The sequence below is a fragment of the Dermacentor andersoni genome, chromosome 1, assembly GCF_023375885.2.
Source record: "Dermacentor andersoni chromosome 1, qqDerAnde1_hic_scaffold, whole genome shotgun sequence".
Lineage (NCBI taxonomy): Eukaryota > Metazoa > Arthropoda > Arachnida > Ixodida > Ixodidae > Dermacentor > Dermacentor andersoni.
In genome coordinates, this window is record NC_092814.1 from 339,887,403 (window position 1) to 339,905,050 (window position 17,648).

General features: G+C 46.6%; 1 protein-coding gene across 1 annotated transcript in view; it reads left to right on the forward strand.

The window, feature by feature from the left end:
* The first annotated feature begins 1,334 nt into the window (after positions 1 to 1,334).
* Positions 1,335 to 17,648, forward strand: part of LOC126516421 (thiopurine S-methyltransferase-like) — a 55,390-nt gene continuing 39,076 nt past the window's right edge. Inside the window, exon 1 of the mRNA XM_050166544.3 lies at positions 1,335 to 1,642. Within this exon, the coding sequence (XP_050022501.2) occupies positions 1,551 to 1,642 (92 nt within the window). The 5' untranslated portion in view covers positions 1,335 to 1,550. The remainder of the gene's footprint in view (positions 1,643 to 17,648) is intronic.

The window sequence follows — 17,648 nt, forward strand, 5'->3', positions numbered from 1 at the left end:
CCCATCCCCTCCGGAACGGAGAGTGAGGTAATCCAACCACCAATGTTTGACAGAGTCACGACCACTTGATTACGATGGAATGCCCAAGAAGGGCTGACGTGGGAGAAGGTGGTATGACAACAACCGCATAACGACAAAGATGTAACGATGACTGCTTGACGTCGAAGGCGTGGCGACGACGGCACGACGACAGTCGGATGACGAAGTTAAAATGATGATGGATGGACTTTCGACGGTATCACAACAGTATGAAAAGGAATGCATGATGGTGACTGTCAGATGACGAAGGGATGACTATGGTTGTGTAATGACAATGGCGTGACGAAGGCTACATTGCAAAGCCTGTATGTCAAGTGCCTGATGACGAAGCAGGAGTGACGCCGATGAAACGATCACGACAGCATCCAGACGGTGGTGTGACAACGAATGCAGGACTGTCTGACGACGATGGCGCGACGGTAACAGCGCAAGCACGGCGCCATGGCGAAGGTTGGACTACAATGCTGGAATGATGACGATGCAACAACCACGATGGCATCCCGACGAGGAGCATATACCTAGCGGTGCAAGCTCTTGTATAACGCGGACCAATGGGTCAGCGTAGAAGACGCGACGACGACGGCTTCACGAGAGTTAGATCACGAAGCTGGAATGACGACGACGGCATGACAACGATGGCATCACGATGAAGAGCGCAAACCTAGTAGCCCAAACGGGCAGACAACTTGTGTGACTGTGCGTGTAGTGGATCGATAAATAGATAGGCTCAAAACGTCTGAATAGGCAAAAAATGCTAATCACATTAAATGTCGTGTAACCTATTAGTTAAATATGTGGTCATCTTTAGGGCCACATAACCCGTTTTGCGCAAGTTAACCCCAGAAACTGCCTCAGAGTCATTTTTTTCTAGGAATATGTGTGCCGGCTAACGGTATGTGTAGCTAAGTACCAGGTGCCGCGAATTCGCGACATGACCACAGAGTTCATAGCGAATTCAGTCTTCACACAAAATACCGGTGGCACTTTGTTACGAGGGTGAAAAGAAGTTAAAATCTCGCGAATATTTTTTCCTGCCGTGCCTGCAATAATTCCTGTCACTAATGAAATTTCGCACCTCTGCGTGGCACACAATTACTCATCTACGGCGACAAAATTTGAAAGACGTATTTGCAGCAATCCCACGGTGACGCTGTTTGCGTCGGAGCACCGATAGGTAGCCGCTGCCGTCAGCGGACCGGCGAGCGCGCGACGTTTTTGCATTATCTGGTCGGTCGCGCCTCTCAAGCAAGCCGAAAACGGTCCCCGCCTAAAGAGTGCATTGCTGACACCGTGCACTGTAGTGGGCGACAGGCGCTCTAACCTGAAACAGCTTTAGAAGGTACTGCAATACGGCAGTTTTTATTTTACAGAAAAAGTTCCGTTTTGGTGCTTTACGCTTGGCTAATGTGGCCGATTTACGAGCTGGGACGAGCGTGTGTGTTACTTTTTCTTGTATGAAAGCTTAGTTCGTTCTCTTTTTTTTTTGTTTTAGTTGTGCTGCACAGACCGTCATGTCGCCTGAGGAAAAGAGCAATGGCGCCGAGTATTGGAGGTGTCGCTGGGCCAACCGCATCATTCCTTTTCACAGGCCTTCCCTTCACCCGTGAGTGCACTGCTTGTGTTAAACCTGTGGCGTCCTTCTCTATTGGCATATATATATATATATATGTACACACGCTCTCTTAATACCTCAAATTCAGATTTAAACACGGAAAACTGAGTGCATAGCCTAGCGTATCGTTTTTCATACGCCGGAGAAAGTTATCAGTTTTGGATACTTTAGCAATGCAAACACTGATTATTAACTGGTAATTACCTCCTTAGAATTCGGGTTGTCACTCGAATAACATTTCAACGCTTTTTTGTACAAGCGTCTCCATAGCCGTAAGTGAAAGGGAGCATGTTCTAATTTTCCTTGATGTGCAAGTGTGTTCAACCATTAAAGGGTTACCCAACGTTTAATAATGTGGCTAGGTCAAAGCTCTCTGTCGTGCAACCATTTAGTACACTATATTGCACGGTAGCATGTAAACGGAGTTTCTACGTTTTGCATAGAGTTTGTGTAAGTTTTCGTAGTTATCGATCATGATCGGTCTCACCTGAAACACAACGCAAAGTTGTGTTTCAGGTGAGAACCAACTTAAGCTCGTCAAGTTGTAATAGAGTAGCTCTAAAAATTATTTAGTTTTATTCGTATTTTACTAACCGCCTACAATAAAACAAAGTGATTGCATCCTACGAGTTGGATTGTAAATGCAGAACAAAGCAAAACTGCACTGTTATTTTCCGCAGTTATTTCCGGCACGCGAAACTCATATGTGTAATATATCTGGTTTCAAGAATGAGTATAATTCCCTTGTAGCATTCCCCTACCCCTCTCCCCTGCGCGACAGCTGCTCGAGGCACTTTGCGTATACTCGCGAGCTTCTTTCACGCTCGGAAAAAGCACTTTTATGTAGCACGTATCGAGCAACGGAAAGCTGTATCGGGAGCTTTTCGTGTTGCTTTACAATTTTCTTATTGACACTTTTCATCTGACTATATTTGAAAAGTTGATTAATTAATCAAGACTAATGATCGAATTAGGCGGAATGAAAAACATTATAATCTGAGCATCTACAAGCGACGGCAAGCAACATTCTCTGGTTCTGTCGCGCTGCGTGACATATTTGCATATTTTTAATGTTTGGCTCAAGTTACGTGCGACACCCTGTATATGCGCACAGGACCTGAAATATCAGGCCATGCGGTTGAGAGAAGAATAACAAAAGAGGAAGAGGAACAGGCTTGCGATGCGATGGTGTAGAGAAATAGAAAATACATAAATCAGATTGTACTTTAAAATACGAAATGCATGGTGTCATATGTGTATGCGGAATTAACGAATCTGATGGAACGGCATCTAACTGCTTCGATGGCGTTTTTTTTTTTTTTTAGGTATGCTTGGTGGGGACCCGATATGGCGCGATTATATAGTCTAGTTTCGATTTGACAAGTGAGCTTTAAGCTAAAAATTTTGCATGAGGTGGCGCAAGTGGCGCTTCAAGTATGCCAGGCTTTGGGTAGTAGATGCCATAACGTTCAGTAACAAGCTCTCGCCAAGACAAGTGGCCAGAAAGGGTGACACCAAGTTACTTGAAGGACAAGAATAGTTGAACGGGGACATTAGAAATTTTGTAGGAAACGTGGAGTTTGTCGGTGAGTGAACTTTACATTTATTAGGGTCAAACGTCACGAGCCACTTATCACACCATTCCTTCACGTGGATGATATAAGTTTGGAGGACGGGTTGTTCTAGTCGTTAGTGATAAAGGAAATTAATTACGAGGTTTCACATGCCAAAACCACGATCTGATTATGAGGCACGCTGTAGTGGGGGACTCTGGACCACCTAGGGTTCTTTTAAGTGCACATAATTCTAAGTACACGGGTGTTTTTCACGTATATCTAAATCGTGTTTATTTAGCGATGCCCTGAAAATGCGCGTTGTGGTTTTTTTTTAAAGAATGGACATATAAGTACACGGCTGTTTTCGCATTCCACCTCCACAGAAATGCGGCCGCCGTGGCCGGAATTCGATCCCGTGACCTCGTGCTTAGCAGCCCAACACCATAGCCACTAAGCAACCACGGCGGTTAGCTCTAGTGATTATACGGTTTATAACACAGTCGTCGACGAACATGTGCATGTTGCAGGAAACAGATAGCTGTAAACTGTATATGTAAATAAGGAACAGAAGAGGACCAAGAAAGCAACCTTGGGGGAAGCCTGACCTACCTGAAAAGGGGTTAGAATGCTGGTCATTTATGACTACTCACCGAGAGCGGCGTGTTAAAAATTATCCGATCCAGTTGAGTATGCTAGAATGTAAGTTATATTGTGAGAGCTTCAGCAGTAGGCCTAAGTTGGGTACTTCGTCAATGGCTTTACAAAGTCCAGGAAGACCTCATCTGTTTCAAGGCTACAAAGAAGGTTGTAATGGGTGTAGTGCGTGAAGATGGTCAGTTGAGTTTCGTGGGATAGGCGTTCGCGAATATTGGAAATAAATTGTTTGAGTATGCTGTGACGTAATCAGTCATGCGATAAGTCATTCGCATGGCATATTCGCGTGCTCGTAAGCTACTGTTGGATGCGCATGCGCCGAGAGATAGCGCGTGCATATACACGGGCCCCGAGTATCTTTATGGGCTCTATTGTTGAATTGAGGCTACCAGCGTGCGCCTCGATCATCTCGGTCTTTCATCAACATTTGCTGTTGTAGATTTCGCCTCCTTGAGCAACGTGCCGGCATGAGCTCCCTCGAATGAAGCGCCCCTCTTGCATCCTTTCACCATAGGAAAACTTCCCAGGGGAGTCTCGGATACCGACAGCCGAAACATTTTCTCGAGCGGAATTTTATTGCGATAGCAATTATATGGACACTCCAGGCGCATTTCTGCCGTCGCCGTCGCCGTGAGGTTCCATGTAAAGTCCAAGGGCGATAAAATCGTCGCTGCGCGCCGTATACTGTATGTGCGAGGGTAAGCCGGCGATCGCGGCTCAATCTGGCGTGCGCGAAGGAAGAAAGCGCAAGGCAAACGCGCCGTCTTCCGTCGCGCGAAAGGCCGTGGAGGGATTGGAGGGAGGGAGGGGGGCGGCGTAGTGCTCCGGCAGCAACTGCGCATTTCGCGATAGGGCGCAAGGGGAACTGACGATCGCGACTCAATCTCGCGCGACATATATGCAGGAAAGCGGGGGGGGGGGGGGGGGGGGGGAGGGCGTCCTCCAGTCTGTTACTCCGCCAACAAGTGTGTACGTTGCACGGCCGAGGGCGGCAGCGCGCCGTATCTTGAAAGGTATCTGCAGACGGCTCCATGCATTTGCGCGCGCTGTTTTCTCGGCGCTGTTGTGTTCAAGCGATAGACCACACGAAGGTCACTTCGCACGGCGCTACTGCCGCGCTTGCTCACACCAGGGTTTTGACGGCGAGTGTCCGCCCTCATCGAGTGTGATGGGTTCAACTTTTGATTGTGTGCGCGGACACCATGGTTGGTAATTCAGTCAGTAAGCGCATGTTTCCGAGTTTACAAGGTTGATAAAGCTACTGTCCTTACTTCGTATAGCTGTCTGCTAACGTGCTAACGCAAATCCATGCTTCGCTATTGGGGCGAAACTGCAACTTTTTTCGTGATACCTCACACAATGTTAATAAAATCGCAAAACAATCCCAAATTCGTGAAGGTTACGAAAAATGCGGAGGAGTTGACGGGTATGTTACAAGTGACATGCTGTTGCCTTTAAATATAGTGTAATGCATAGTGGATGACACATTACTGGTATCGGGGGCACAACTAAAGGTGATTCGCTAGTAAACACACATATGAACACAAAGATTTACGAACAAGTTAAGTCAGGGCGCTGTCTGGTGCCTCTTTCCAAACATACCCAATCCAAGACAATCCATTAGCGGCCATTGTGCAGTTTCTAGGGCGACGCGTCTCGTTAGGCCTATGGACGCAGGAATCGCCAAACGATCTCGGTGATTGGATGCGCAACGTACTCATAACGAACGTTTCAGGTGAGCTTGGAGGAAGGGAATGCTACTTTTAGGTTACTATCGATCAACGATAGCGAGAGTGTATCTATCATGAGAATTCACGCTGAAGCGGAGGCCGTGACTGCCTTCACGTTCGATAACGCAATTTCTTAGCGTACTAACGTACGACAGACAGTTTTAGAATAGCGTTTGCAGCCAAAAGTAAACGCACCATAACGTCCCACAAATGTGCTTGCATTTAGCCTACATAAGGCGACAAGCGCTGTTCTAAAACCGTCTATTAAATAGCGTACGTAGACCGCAGAGCCGAAATAACGTACGGAGCATGCACAGTGAGGATAACGCTATTTATTTACAAGCGTAATGCATTTACATGTGGTTCAAACGCTAATTGTAAAACTCGGTAATATCAGCGAATAGCTTCTACGTCTCGATGTGGAGACGTGTTCTTAGTTGCTTCTACGGTATCTGTTCGTCAGGTGCCGAGTTTAGAGGGGAACAGACCTGAGATTCCCTGTAGCTGGTCCTTTTATTCCCTCCTTGGGTGTGGGCTGCTTTCCACGAACCCCGCCGCGTGTAGCCCTCTTCAGGTAGAACGACCGGTCATCCACCCCTTGATGGCCGGCATTATGGGGTAAGGCTCCAAGTTGCGTAGGCCACGTGCTCCTGTGTGGGTTGTCTCCGGCAATGCTTTCTCTGCTGCCGTCAAGCGCTTTGTGAAGAAAAAAAAAAAGGTCGTTCGCGTGTTCAATATTGTTTTTCGATATCTTTCGTGAAAATAGGGAGAATCGATAATGGTATGCAATTTATTATGTTTTTTCTATCACCACCATTCTGGATCAGATACACTTTGGCAACTTGTAGACTCCTTGGAAATGTTCCGTACAAAAATGTTAGGTAGCACGCAAGTTTACCAGCGAACATTGATGCCAACAAAGTGCTAACGTGCCGTGCGTTGACGCTGTTTCTTTTATGTGGACAACAATTGTTGCATACTGCTTTAAATTTGTCATTTAAAATAGCGTAAGCCACATCCGCGTCACTGCCGTGAAAAAGATATTCACAATTGAGTTTAACGATGCCCTTGCAGCATGTTCCCAGGTGATCTTGCTTTTTTGTCTAAAACATTTAAATTACTTGTGGAACCTCTAAAACTTATTTTTTTATTTCAACCGGTGAGTACATAGGCAGGTCGCTAAAGCACCGGAGTAAAGCGGCTGAATGATATTGTTAGTAATGAATACGTAAATCATCATTGATTAGATTGGATGGTAGCAGGTTGGATGTTTTAAGCATCAAGTGCTTTTAGCTCCCGTTGTCGACGACCTTCGAGTGAGCTCTAGCCAAAAGCCAGAGCCGTATCCGGGCACTCAAACGAAAACATCCGGGCATGTTGCGCGAACTAAATGAGAACATCTGGGCAACCAGTCAAAACTTAAGAAAATATGTATCTGGCCCCCAACCCTTTGCACAGGACCACATTACAAACGTTAGTTACTGTCCAAACAAGTTACAAAAACTATTGCTACAATATCACTCAAGGTGTAACTTCTGTACGCTGAAGTTTCATTTGTCATTTCCAATAGGCGACGTTCATAAGGCGGACACAGGGCACCATACACTTCATTATCATCTTTTGGCGCTGAGGCGGGGTTGCCTGTGCTCTTTTCAACGTCAGCGGTCCGTTGGTTATGCGGCGCGGGTTTACGCGTCGCCCCTAGAGATGGCGCCACGCTGCATGGCGTCTCCTTCAGGCGCTCTTCTACTTCTAGCTGGGGAGTGCACTTTGTTTCCTTGGTATCTTTCCCTGCCTGTCGTGCTGCCTTCAGCCGAATTTCTTCTAGCTGGGCAGCGTCCATATGGACCAGAACGCAGTATGGCGTGGTGCGGTGTGGTGTAGTGTGGTCTGCCGTCGCCAACATGCACTCCACCCATTTTAAGATTGTGGATAGTATCATCTCCAACTAATCTGCTTTGCCGGTTGCCATTTCATGCTTACATCTACTCTCGATTATGGGAGAGCCAGCAAGTTTTATCAGATATTTCTAGTGCATGTATTTCAAGTGCGTTGTAGGAACTTGCACAGTGAGACGATGGATTAAAAAAAACTAATGTTCATATTACCGCCAAGTATTATTTTTGTAACCCGTCCAAAGAACATGTCTAAGCCAAACGAAATCAGATCTGTTCTGCGTTGGTGGATGGGACGGAAAATGCAGCAATCACTTTTTTATGTCCAAACTTCTTAATCGTCCTTTATATCAGAAAAAGTATGAATTATTTCGCAAGTGAAAGCATTACTCAGCCGTAACATGATGTTGCCGCCCCTGTGATGTGATCGGTTTAAGAAATGGGACGTGTAGCCTGAAATTTCGAGCGCGCCGCCTTCTTTCGGTACCAAGTTTTGGTTATGATGACAGCCTGGACAGGAGATAAAATTTACCGAAAGGTGCATTGAGATCATTTTCTTCTTTGTGGGCGGGTTGGACATTCAGGTGAAATCAAGAAATGCACTTTTTTTTCATAACGGAGAGACGTTGAGCTTGCCGGGTGTTAGGAGACCTGTGTCCATCGTGAAGTGATACTGAAAGAAATTACAGTGCATGAAAACAACTAGTCTAACTTTCCAAGCTCATTATTGACATGAACCACAGCAGAAGTCTCAGTCTTTGGGAAAAACATTTTTTCGCTTAGATCATGGCAAACGCCAGTTCCTTTACTTTTTTCTTGCGATCGTCATGCCTAGCAAGTCTTTAAACTGTGGTTAAAGTTATTCATTTGAGTAAATTGGAGAGAGGTTCCTGTCGCGATACGTCAACACCGGACAGGTGAAATCACCATACTTTGTCGTGAACAGCGTAGCTTTTAGTTTCAGATTCAAACTGAAGAACAATGGAGGTGGGGAGGGGGGCATGTCTTTTTTTCTAGGAATGGACATAATGGCACACGTCGACATCATTCGCCGTAATATGTTTGTGCATGGCTTCCCCGAGTATATCAGAAATTTTCGCCACGCATCCATTCGGGACAAGAGCGAAATATTTTGCTGCTGTTTCTGCTTTGAAAAATCTGCTCAAGGGCAGTAATTGCCTGTGAAGTTCGTGCAACTTTCTTCGTCGGTTGGCGGCATTCATTTCAAATAGTTTGTTTCGGTCATTTCAGCGCCGCGTTTCTTTTCTCAAGAAGTGTGCGTTGCGAGATCATCCCTTGAAACTTTTTGTTCTTTAGGGAAACGCGCATGTCGCATAAATGCTGCCGAAGCTCCTTGGAAAACATACTCCATGTCTGTGCGTGCCATGCGGGACACAGTATACTACAAACACACTGCGACAGCAGCAGCAGCAGCTGCAGCGAGACAGCTGTTACACCGGGTAATTGGACGAGTTTGTCTACCTTCGAAAATTCAGATATAGTTTTTTCAACGCTCGACCGTGAAGCTGCTGCCAAAGTGACATTGGCATCGCTGCCAAATAATTCAAACCAATAAGTGAGCAATCTGTAAGAGGCAAGGAGATGGGTCTGATACAGGAAATAAATTGGTCCTATACAGCTTCGGCTGGAAAAAATCAGAAGAAAAAGAAGCCAAGCTGTGCAGGCCCCGGGCTGGTTGCAATACCGATGAGGTTAATCGATAAACTGGGGCGAGAAAGCATAGACGTATTCGTAAAATCAGTGAAGACGTCAAGACAGCACAAGCAAATCTTACAATGATATCCGACAGAGCAGAATAAATCAAATTGACAAAGTAAAACGAAACAGACCAACCGGTATATTCTACAAACTGATTACAATATATTGATAAGCACGTGAGTTAAGAATCAAGTCAAAGTTGAAATTGTAGTCGCATGATTCAAGTTTCAAGCATGGTCAGAACAGAATGACAAAGCGGTAGAACTGCAGAATCGTTTTGTTCTCACATTCTATCATTCTCAGAGCTAATCTTGGACGCATACTCAAATACTCAAGAAAGTGGACGATGGTTTGGGGACATGACACCTTAACTGCTAAAGCACTGCCCCCATAATGTGATAGCTGTGACTTCGGCTCCCACCTGTGGCACGTTATCCTTGCGTACATTTTCAACTCACCTCCTTTTCTTAGTTATACAATTCAAACAAACCTATAAATTAAGCTCCTCTCGGATTGCGCTGGCGTCATTTCATGATTTTTCGTATGGTTGTAAATAACGAAAAATCGAGCGCGTTGGATCTTCTCATTCTTCTCATTCTATAGAATAAGCTAAAGCAAGGAATACAACTTTACAGTCTGCCTTCTTGGATATATTTGTTTATGTACACCCCATTCGTAACCGCTAGTCGGTTCAATGACTCAACGAGCACTTAAGCCAACACCGCAATTCATTGAAAGGTAAGCCAACATCCAATTTATCTCGGCATTGTCGGGAGTGCCGCTGCTCCCCAATCCAGGACAAAACCAGGATTCTGTATAAACGCACAAACCAGCTAGGGCGGGAAATTGTTCAGATATTTAATAGGAGAAAACACGGACACATGTGTGAGCCAGATTTGTATGACTTTGCACCATTGCGAAGTAGATTTCTTGAAGCGTGAGATGCGCAATCAACCGGTAAATTGAGATTTGGTAATGTTGCCTTGTCCGCTTGCTGACAAGCTGTCACTTGAAATGGGCACTCATTCAGGTCTTGATATATATTTCAGTTTCAAATACAAAATTCACCGACGATTACGATACTCCCTAATGCAAAACTTGAGCGCAGCTGTGTACGTGTTTTCATTTCGCGATATATTGGCTGGCGCGCACAATGTGTCTCATGCTGCACGTTGCAAACAGAGTGAACTGTAACGTGACTACCTCGCTAATGGCGACAGGTAGTGCGTGGGTGGCACGTGGGCGCGATTCAGAGCAGCCGCCGCCGACAGACCTCCACTCACGCAGTGTTGTATTCAGACATATGGTATCGCTTTACGCGCTCGCCACATGTCATCGGTGAACAGACGACGGCGCGCTCCTCTGGCGCCATCTGGTAGCGGTGGTCGCAAGCCTTACGCGGCACTACGCTTTTCTTCCGACACCGCGCTCGGCGTTCGCTTTCATCTTTCGTTGTGCTCATTCGCTCGGTGACGCCTAGGGACAACGCCGACGCTCACCGCATGAGCGGGCGCCTAAGAGCTGCGCCTCTAAAATTTGTAATTTGTTGGGAGGCGTTCGTCCTGTGTCGTTCTGTCTTCCTTGTCCGTTCCCACATTTAAAAATAATTAACGCTCACCAAATCGCCCAGTTTGCCATTTTATTGTGAACACCGAACTTGCATTACACATCCTGAAGAGTGAAAGGCTTGGGGGAGGCAACATCACGCGTCTAAAGCGAATACAGTCGAACTCTTGTACAACAAAATGACTTCTATAACGAAGGATTAGGTAATTATACCATTGCCAAAACTACCATCTTTTATGTGTTTTGCAAAAAATTATACAATAGAGACCACTAGAACAAATCTGAAAGCACATCGCAGGAATTTAGGAGTCCCCGACGGCTGAATTGTTCCTTCACAAGGAACGCCATGTAGCCGCGCTACTACTGTCCTCCGAAGACGCTACTCAGCTGCACGTGCACTCTGCTTACGGCCGCGCCAGCGACGCACTTGACCAACGTGCCGATATCGGCGACAGGGCCGTATATCGAGGCGAGGGGGCATTGCTCCACGAACGCATGCATCGACAAGTGGCATAGAACACTCTTATGAATTTCTCGCGGGCAAGCGAGCGCGTAGATCCGCTTGGCGTGTTTTGATTTTGCCTTACCGAGGGGCAGTTAGAACGCAGATGAGAGCTTGCAAGCAGCCATAAAATTGCGTATGCAAAAACCGGGAGAACCTTATGAAGGGGACATGTTGGAACGCAAGCGAACGTGTTGGCGGGCAAATTATGCAATAAAAAGAAAGCACTATAGCAGGATTTCTTTCATTTACCGAACACAAGACTGCCAGTAAAAGCCAGTTTATTGGGAAGATCGTCATGGTGTGCGTCGTATTGGAATTGCATATCTCTTAAAGTACGACAGTCTTGGTTTCAGGGGTAGAGTATGTAATGTATTCACCAGTAATGATCAGAAAGAATGCTACGCCCTCTATGAAAATGCACCCCACTGGGATGTTTCTGCGCTAATCATTTTTCCCTTTTTTATATCAGAAAAATCAACCAAGATCTTTCCACGTTAGGGTTGTTGAGATATAGTCAAAGGATCGTCATCTTGGTTGTATTCGATGAGAGGAGTGCTAAGTTCTAGGATTTACTTTTAATAAAAAGAAAGCAGACGTTAAATGGACCCTAAAGCGAAACAATAAATCAGTTTAGACTAATGAAGCATTGTTTGAGAACCATGCAGGCAGTCATTTAAAAAAAAATTTATTATTAGATGAGAAAATGAAGGTCCAAGTATCAATATTTGAATTTCGCGCCGAAACCCCAGCGTCGGTACGTCAGCGTGACGTCAGGGATTCCAAAGTATGTTTTCGCATTTGGGCCGCGTTGGCTGAATAAAGGTTCCCGAAACTTGCCATGTTTAATATTTGGTTCCTTTAGAACACAATGTAGTCAGTCTGTACCGCTATATATAATTAGTAGGCCCTAGAAGCTGCCATCAAGATCGAAGACGTCACAGCCCCCAGGTGCGCGAACTTAAGTAGGCGTCGCCACCCGTATTTCGTTCTTGCGCTTTTTCTGGCTTACCAAACGTTTTATTGTTGTAAGAGTGGTGTTTTTGGTGTTGTAGAACTGTAATTTACTGATGCAGAAGAAATTCTAATGGGTTCCCTAGTAAGCCTTGGTGATTTTGACCTCACCGTTCTTGTGACGCCGGGCTTGGTAATGAAAATTTCTGTCCAAGTAGCATGACGTCATAAAGCAAAGTGCACAGGCCTGCCCCGTAGGAGGCTGGTTCAGCCCAGCGGGTAAAACACTCGACTTCTGAGCGTGCGGTCGTAGGTTTAAAGTCACAACCTTCGACGTTCTTCCTTTCGAATTGCAGTTTTTTGTTTAGTTTCTTTGTTGCGATTACCAAGGCGAAGTGAGAACGCAGGCGAGAGCTTGCGCGGAAAAGGAAGGCGCGTGTGACACAAGCATACAGAAGGAAATTCCACATGAACGGACACTCCCATAGAGCCCAGCGGCTGAATCGACTGTAGCGCTCCAAGCCGCCGGCATTATGCCTGAATCACACTTCCGGTTTCGATTATGGGCGCGCGCGTTTTGAACGCTAGCTGGAACGCGTTACGCCGGCTGTGGTGATCGGAGCGACATTTTTTATTCTTTTTTCTTTGCGTCTACTCAAACGCGCGCGGTCTTCGTGCCAAGTCGTTTTATTATTAGGCAAAAATGATTGCGAACGATATTTACAAGCCTGCAGTGAATCTGCCACGTGCAATTTCATTAAGTACACGTAAGACGCCTTGTGAAATGAAGAAATGTGATTTCGGTGCATTCATGTAACGTTGCGGCACATGGTAAGCAGCAGTAGTTACCGTACGAAGCTCCACCGGAAGGCCCCCATCAGCTGAAAAAATTAAATTACAAGCCTGTGTCATTTTGACATTTAACACCTTATGGAATACTGCGTGCAGAAACGAAACGTGCGAAAGTGGTGAATGGGTGCTATAACAAACAAAAGTTACTCACTGTCACATACACGCCCCAGAAAATAAAATGCTCATACCAGACAATACTAACGTAAAATATAAATAAAACATCTGATTTCCAAGCGTTTACCCATTCCCGGGCCTTATTTCCTTCTCTTTAGGAGCACAGATACACGGGCGACTACCCGTTTCCTAAACTACTTGGCCTTAGCCAACGCGATGGTACGCTACTAACACGCAGGTTACCACAATAAAGGCTTTCACAGCCAAACAATGCTAGACGCTCGCAGAATGCCTTCTGCTCACACTCAAGACAAGAGCGTGGGTGCAAACCCCGTTTTCAGTCGTCCAGAAGAAAGAATTTTCGAGTTACAACGTTCCTGGTGTTTGAGCTCCTTGGCGTTATCTTTCGCGCATTCTGCCGGCGCGCGTAACCCCCACCCATGTTATCACTCTCGGCAATTGCTCGTCTCGTTTTCGACAAGCGTGAATACCGAAAGAAAGTACAAGTTGTTGCGGGGCCATGAAAAGCGTTACAAGTTTGTCCCACTAAGATTCAATACACGCCAAACTAACTTGGTCACCATGGCCGAACTTCTTTCCGCTAACTGCGTCACGACAGGCGCAACGAGCGTGCCTCAAAGTTATCCAAAAAAAGTAACGAAATTAATTACAATAATGCTTGGGGTCAGAGAAAAGCGTCCCGAACTTGTACCAGTAAGATTCAGTACACGCGAAACTGCGTCATACGACAGAGCTGCTGTTCACGTCACGGCGCCAGGCGCGGCACTCGTGCCTCGAAAGTATCCCAAAATGTAACGGAATTAATAACAATCATGCTGGTAGTCAGATAAAAGCTTCACAAACTTGTCCCATTAAGATTCAGTACGCGTGAAACTAACCGCGTCACAAGGCCGAGCTGCTTTTCGCTAACTGCGTCAGAACGCCATGCGCGGCGAGCGCGCCCAAAAACTACCGAAATCAGTTACAAATATGTGGAACCCACAGGAAGCGTCGCGAACATCTCCCGGTACGAGTCATAAATTCAAGTTAACTGCGCCAGGACGGCTGAGTTGTTTTTCGCTAACTGCGTCACATGTCTAGGTTCCGTGCCGTAAGCCTAAATTGCTTGAAATGCCGCCCCCCTCCCCCTGGTAGCCTGTCAAACTTCTCACCTTGCCGTAGTGCAATAGTGCAGTGGTGCTGTGTCGAAGGGCAGAAGGAACGCAAGAATAGGCCGGGAGCCCAATATACTAGGCTACATCAAAGAAAAAAAAAAAGAGAGACGTGTCGCCGAACAGGCGAACTTCACAAGCGCAGCCAAACCTGCTCGCTTCCGTTGCGTACCGGGCATATCGGGCGCTTGACGAATGCATCTGGCTCGTCTGGCATGCCGTTAGCTTGTTGCTAGGTGACGGAAGGAAAATAAGTCGCAAAGTATAAGTTCAATTATATGCAACCGTTTTAGTTTTAGTGGGAAGGAATGAAAAGATGAATCAATGTCCGTTAATTTCATTTCACCTTTTTATTTTGCGATGCTCGCGGCAGCTAACAGATGGCATAATACTAGCGGGACGTATTTCCTGTTGCCAGTCTTGCGCCGAGTGTCCCCTCTTGTTGAATTTCTTCCTCTGTGACGCAGGCTTCTGAGAGCGAGGGTGACGTGCGTCGGGGTGATACCCTCTCCCCTCATGCAGCACCTGGCGCGCCAACGGGGCAGTAGGTGCCCATTCGCTCGTATCTGCTCCGTCAGGCGAGCACGTGTAGCGGCGTCGCAGCTAATGGGAATTTAGGTGCCGTTTCGCCCATCCATACGAAAGACGCTGGTTTTTCGCCGAACGTGCCATTTGACGAATTCGCATGAATGAAAAGTATGTGCCGTTTACCTGTCAAACACACGATATTCTCACGGAAAACTCCACATTGACTTTAGAGCAACGATAGTTGGACGTTGCTGTTGTACATTTCCTGCGAACAAGGAAATATTTTCCTTGCTCGCTCCGAATGACCGCCTTAACCGGTCCCCCCCTACTAGTGCACGGTCATTAAGCCGTACACTAGGACCCCGGTACCCGCCGAGGGATTGCAGAACCTGTAACGCCGCCATGGACAGACGAATTAGATACACGATTTGGCAATGGAATTGTAGAGGATACGATCGAAAACGATACAGTTTGCAACAACACCTTAAAGACAAAGAAAATCCGGATATTATAATGATGCAGGAAACGCACGGGCTGGCAAAATTGTCGGGATACAAGTCCTTTGGTACTGCCAAAGGGGAGACGAAGGCGCTAACGACGTTGGTAAAGCGAAATCACTCGGTCGTTAAACACGACACGGAGGTTAAGTCAGTCGACCGCATTCTCCTAGAACTCATACCCATGCGGAAAACGAAGGACAGTCTCTTTGTATAAATATTTATAGCAGTCCAAAGTGCAGGCACGATAAATTTCGGTCGCTCTCTAAAAAAACCCTAGCCATAGCGGACAACCGAGCAGTAGTGATCGGAGGCGATTTTAACGCCTAACACGCGGCATGGGGTTACAAAATCGAAACTCAAAAAGGCAGGAACCTATGGCTAGACGCGCAACAGGAAGGCCTGACCCTCGTGACCGACGCATCGGTTCCCACGAGAATAGGTACCAGCGCTTGCGCGGATACTACGCCAGATTTAACATTCACCAAGAACATACGGGACACGCCGTGGACAAATACGCAACACGACTTTGGGAGCGATCACAATATACTAGAAATAACGGTAAGGGCAGGACCGCGCAAGACAAAAGGTAGACCACTTAAGATTGTCGACTGGGACAAATTCAGGAAAATAAGGGAGGAGGCCGATGACACGACACAAGGTATTGCGGAATGGACCGAAAAACTAAAGGGAGATGTGGCGGCAGCTACGAAAACGGTCCCGCCGGAGGCGCATTTAGAGAACGGAGACAGTAAGCTTCTGCACATGTGGAAAGCTAAGGCAGGGTTGCAACGGATATGGAAAAAACAAAAACACAACCGGACGCTTCGTAGAAAGATAGCCAAATTGAACACGGACATAGAACAGTACGCCCAGCAGGTATGCAGACAACAGTGGGAGGAAAAATGCAACAACATGGACAGTCAGATAGGAATGGCAAAAACGTGGAACATCCTTCGATATTTGTTAGACTCGGACGGGACCAAGTTGACACATAGGCAAAATATAAATCTGCTAATACAAACGTACCGAGGGACAGAGCAGGACTTCCTCAAGGAAATCGAGAAAAGATACATCTCGCAAGCACTGCCCGTCATACACCCTGACTACACAGGGCAGGCAAATGACGAATTAGACAACAAACTCGGCGAGTCAGAGGTCAGGGCAGCCCTGCAGAAACTCAATACAAATTCGGCACCCGGATTAGACGGGGTAACGAATGAAACGCTAAGGAACTTGGACGATGAGTCTATAGCTAAGTTAACCGAATATATTAACGAATGCTGGGGGGCAGGGCAGATTCCGCAGCAAAGGAAGACGGCACAAATCGTGTAAATGCCTAAACCGGGCAAGCGACTGCAAATTGAGAACTTGAGACCCATATCTCTCACTTCTTGCGCGGGGAAACTCATGGAGCACGTGGTCCTAGCGAGGATAACCACCTAACTCGAAGACTGGGAGGCACTCCCACCCACAATGATAGGATTCAGGAGAAATCTCTCAGCGCAGGACGCTCTGTTACAACTAAAACATCAGATCATAGACGATTCGGGCAGACCGTCAAAGGCAATTCTCGGGTTGGACCTAAAAAAGGCCTTCGATAACGTAACACATGCAACGATACTAGATAGAGTAGGAGCACTAGGACTGGCAAAACGGACGTACGATTACGTACGCAATATTTTAACGGGCAGAAAGGCAATGATCACGATAGCGGACCTAGTTTCGGAGGAGATTGAGATAGGCAGCGCAGGTACGCCACAGGGCCCGGTCTTATCACTGATGCTGTTTAATCTGGCGGTAATCGGGCTGCCAGCCATGCTACAAGAAATAGAGGGTCTCAATCATACCTTATACGCTGACGATATCACCCTATGGGTGAGAAACGGAAGTGACGGGCAAATAGAACAAGCGCTTCAAACAGCGATCGAGGCAATCGAAAAATATCTAGAGGGGACAGGGCTAACATGCTCGGCAGAGAAATCGGAGCTGTTGCTGTACAGACCGACTCGCAGAGGTCGCAAACCAGGCAACTACAGGGAAAATCTCACCTATATAGAGGAGATACAGTTAAAGACTGCCGATGGGAAACTCATACCCAAGGTCGATAGGATCAGGGTATTGGAGCTCCTCATTGAAGCCAAGGGCAACAACGGAGAAACCCTCAGAAGACTGGAGGGAACTGTGGCGCAAATCATGAGGCTAATCAAAAGGATAACAAACAAACATAGCGGGATGAAAGAGGAAAACACGATCAG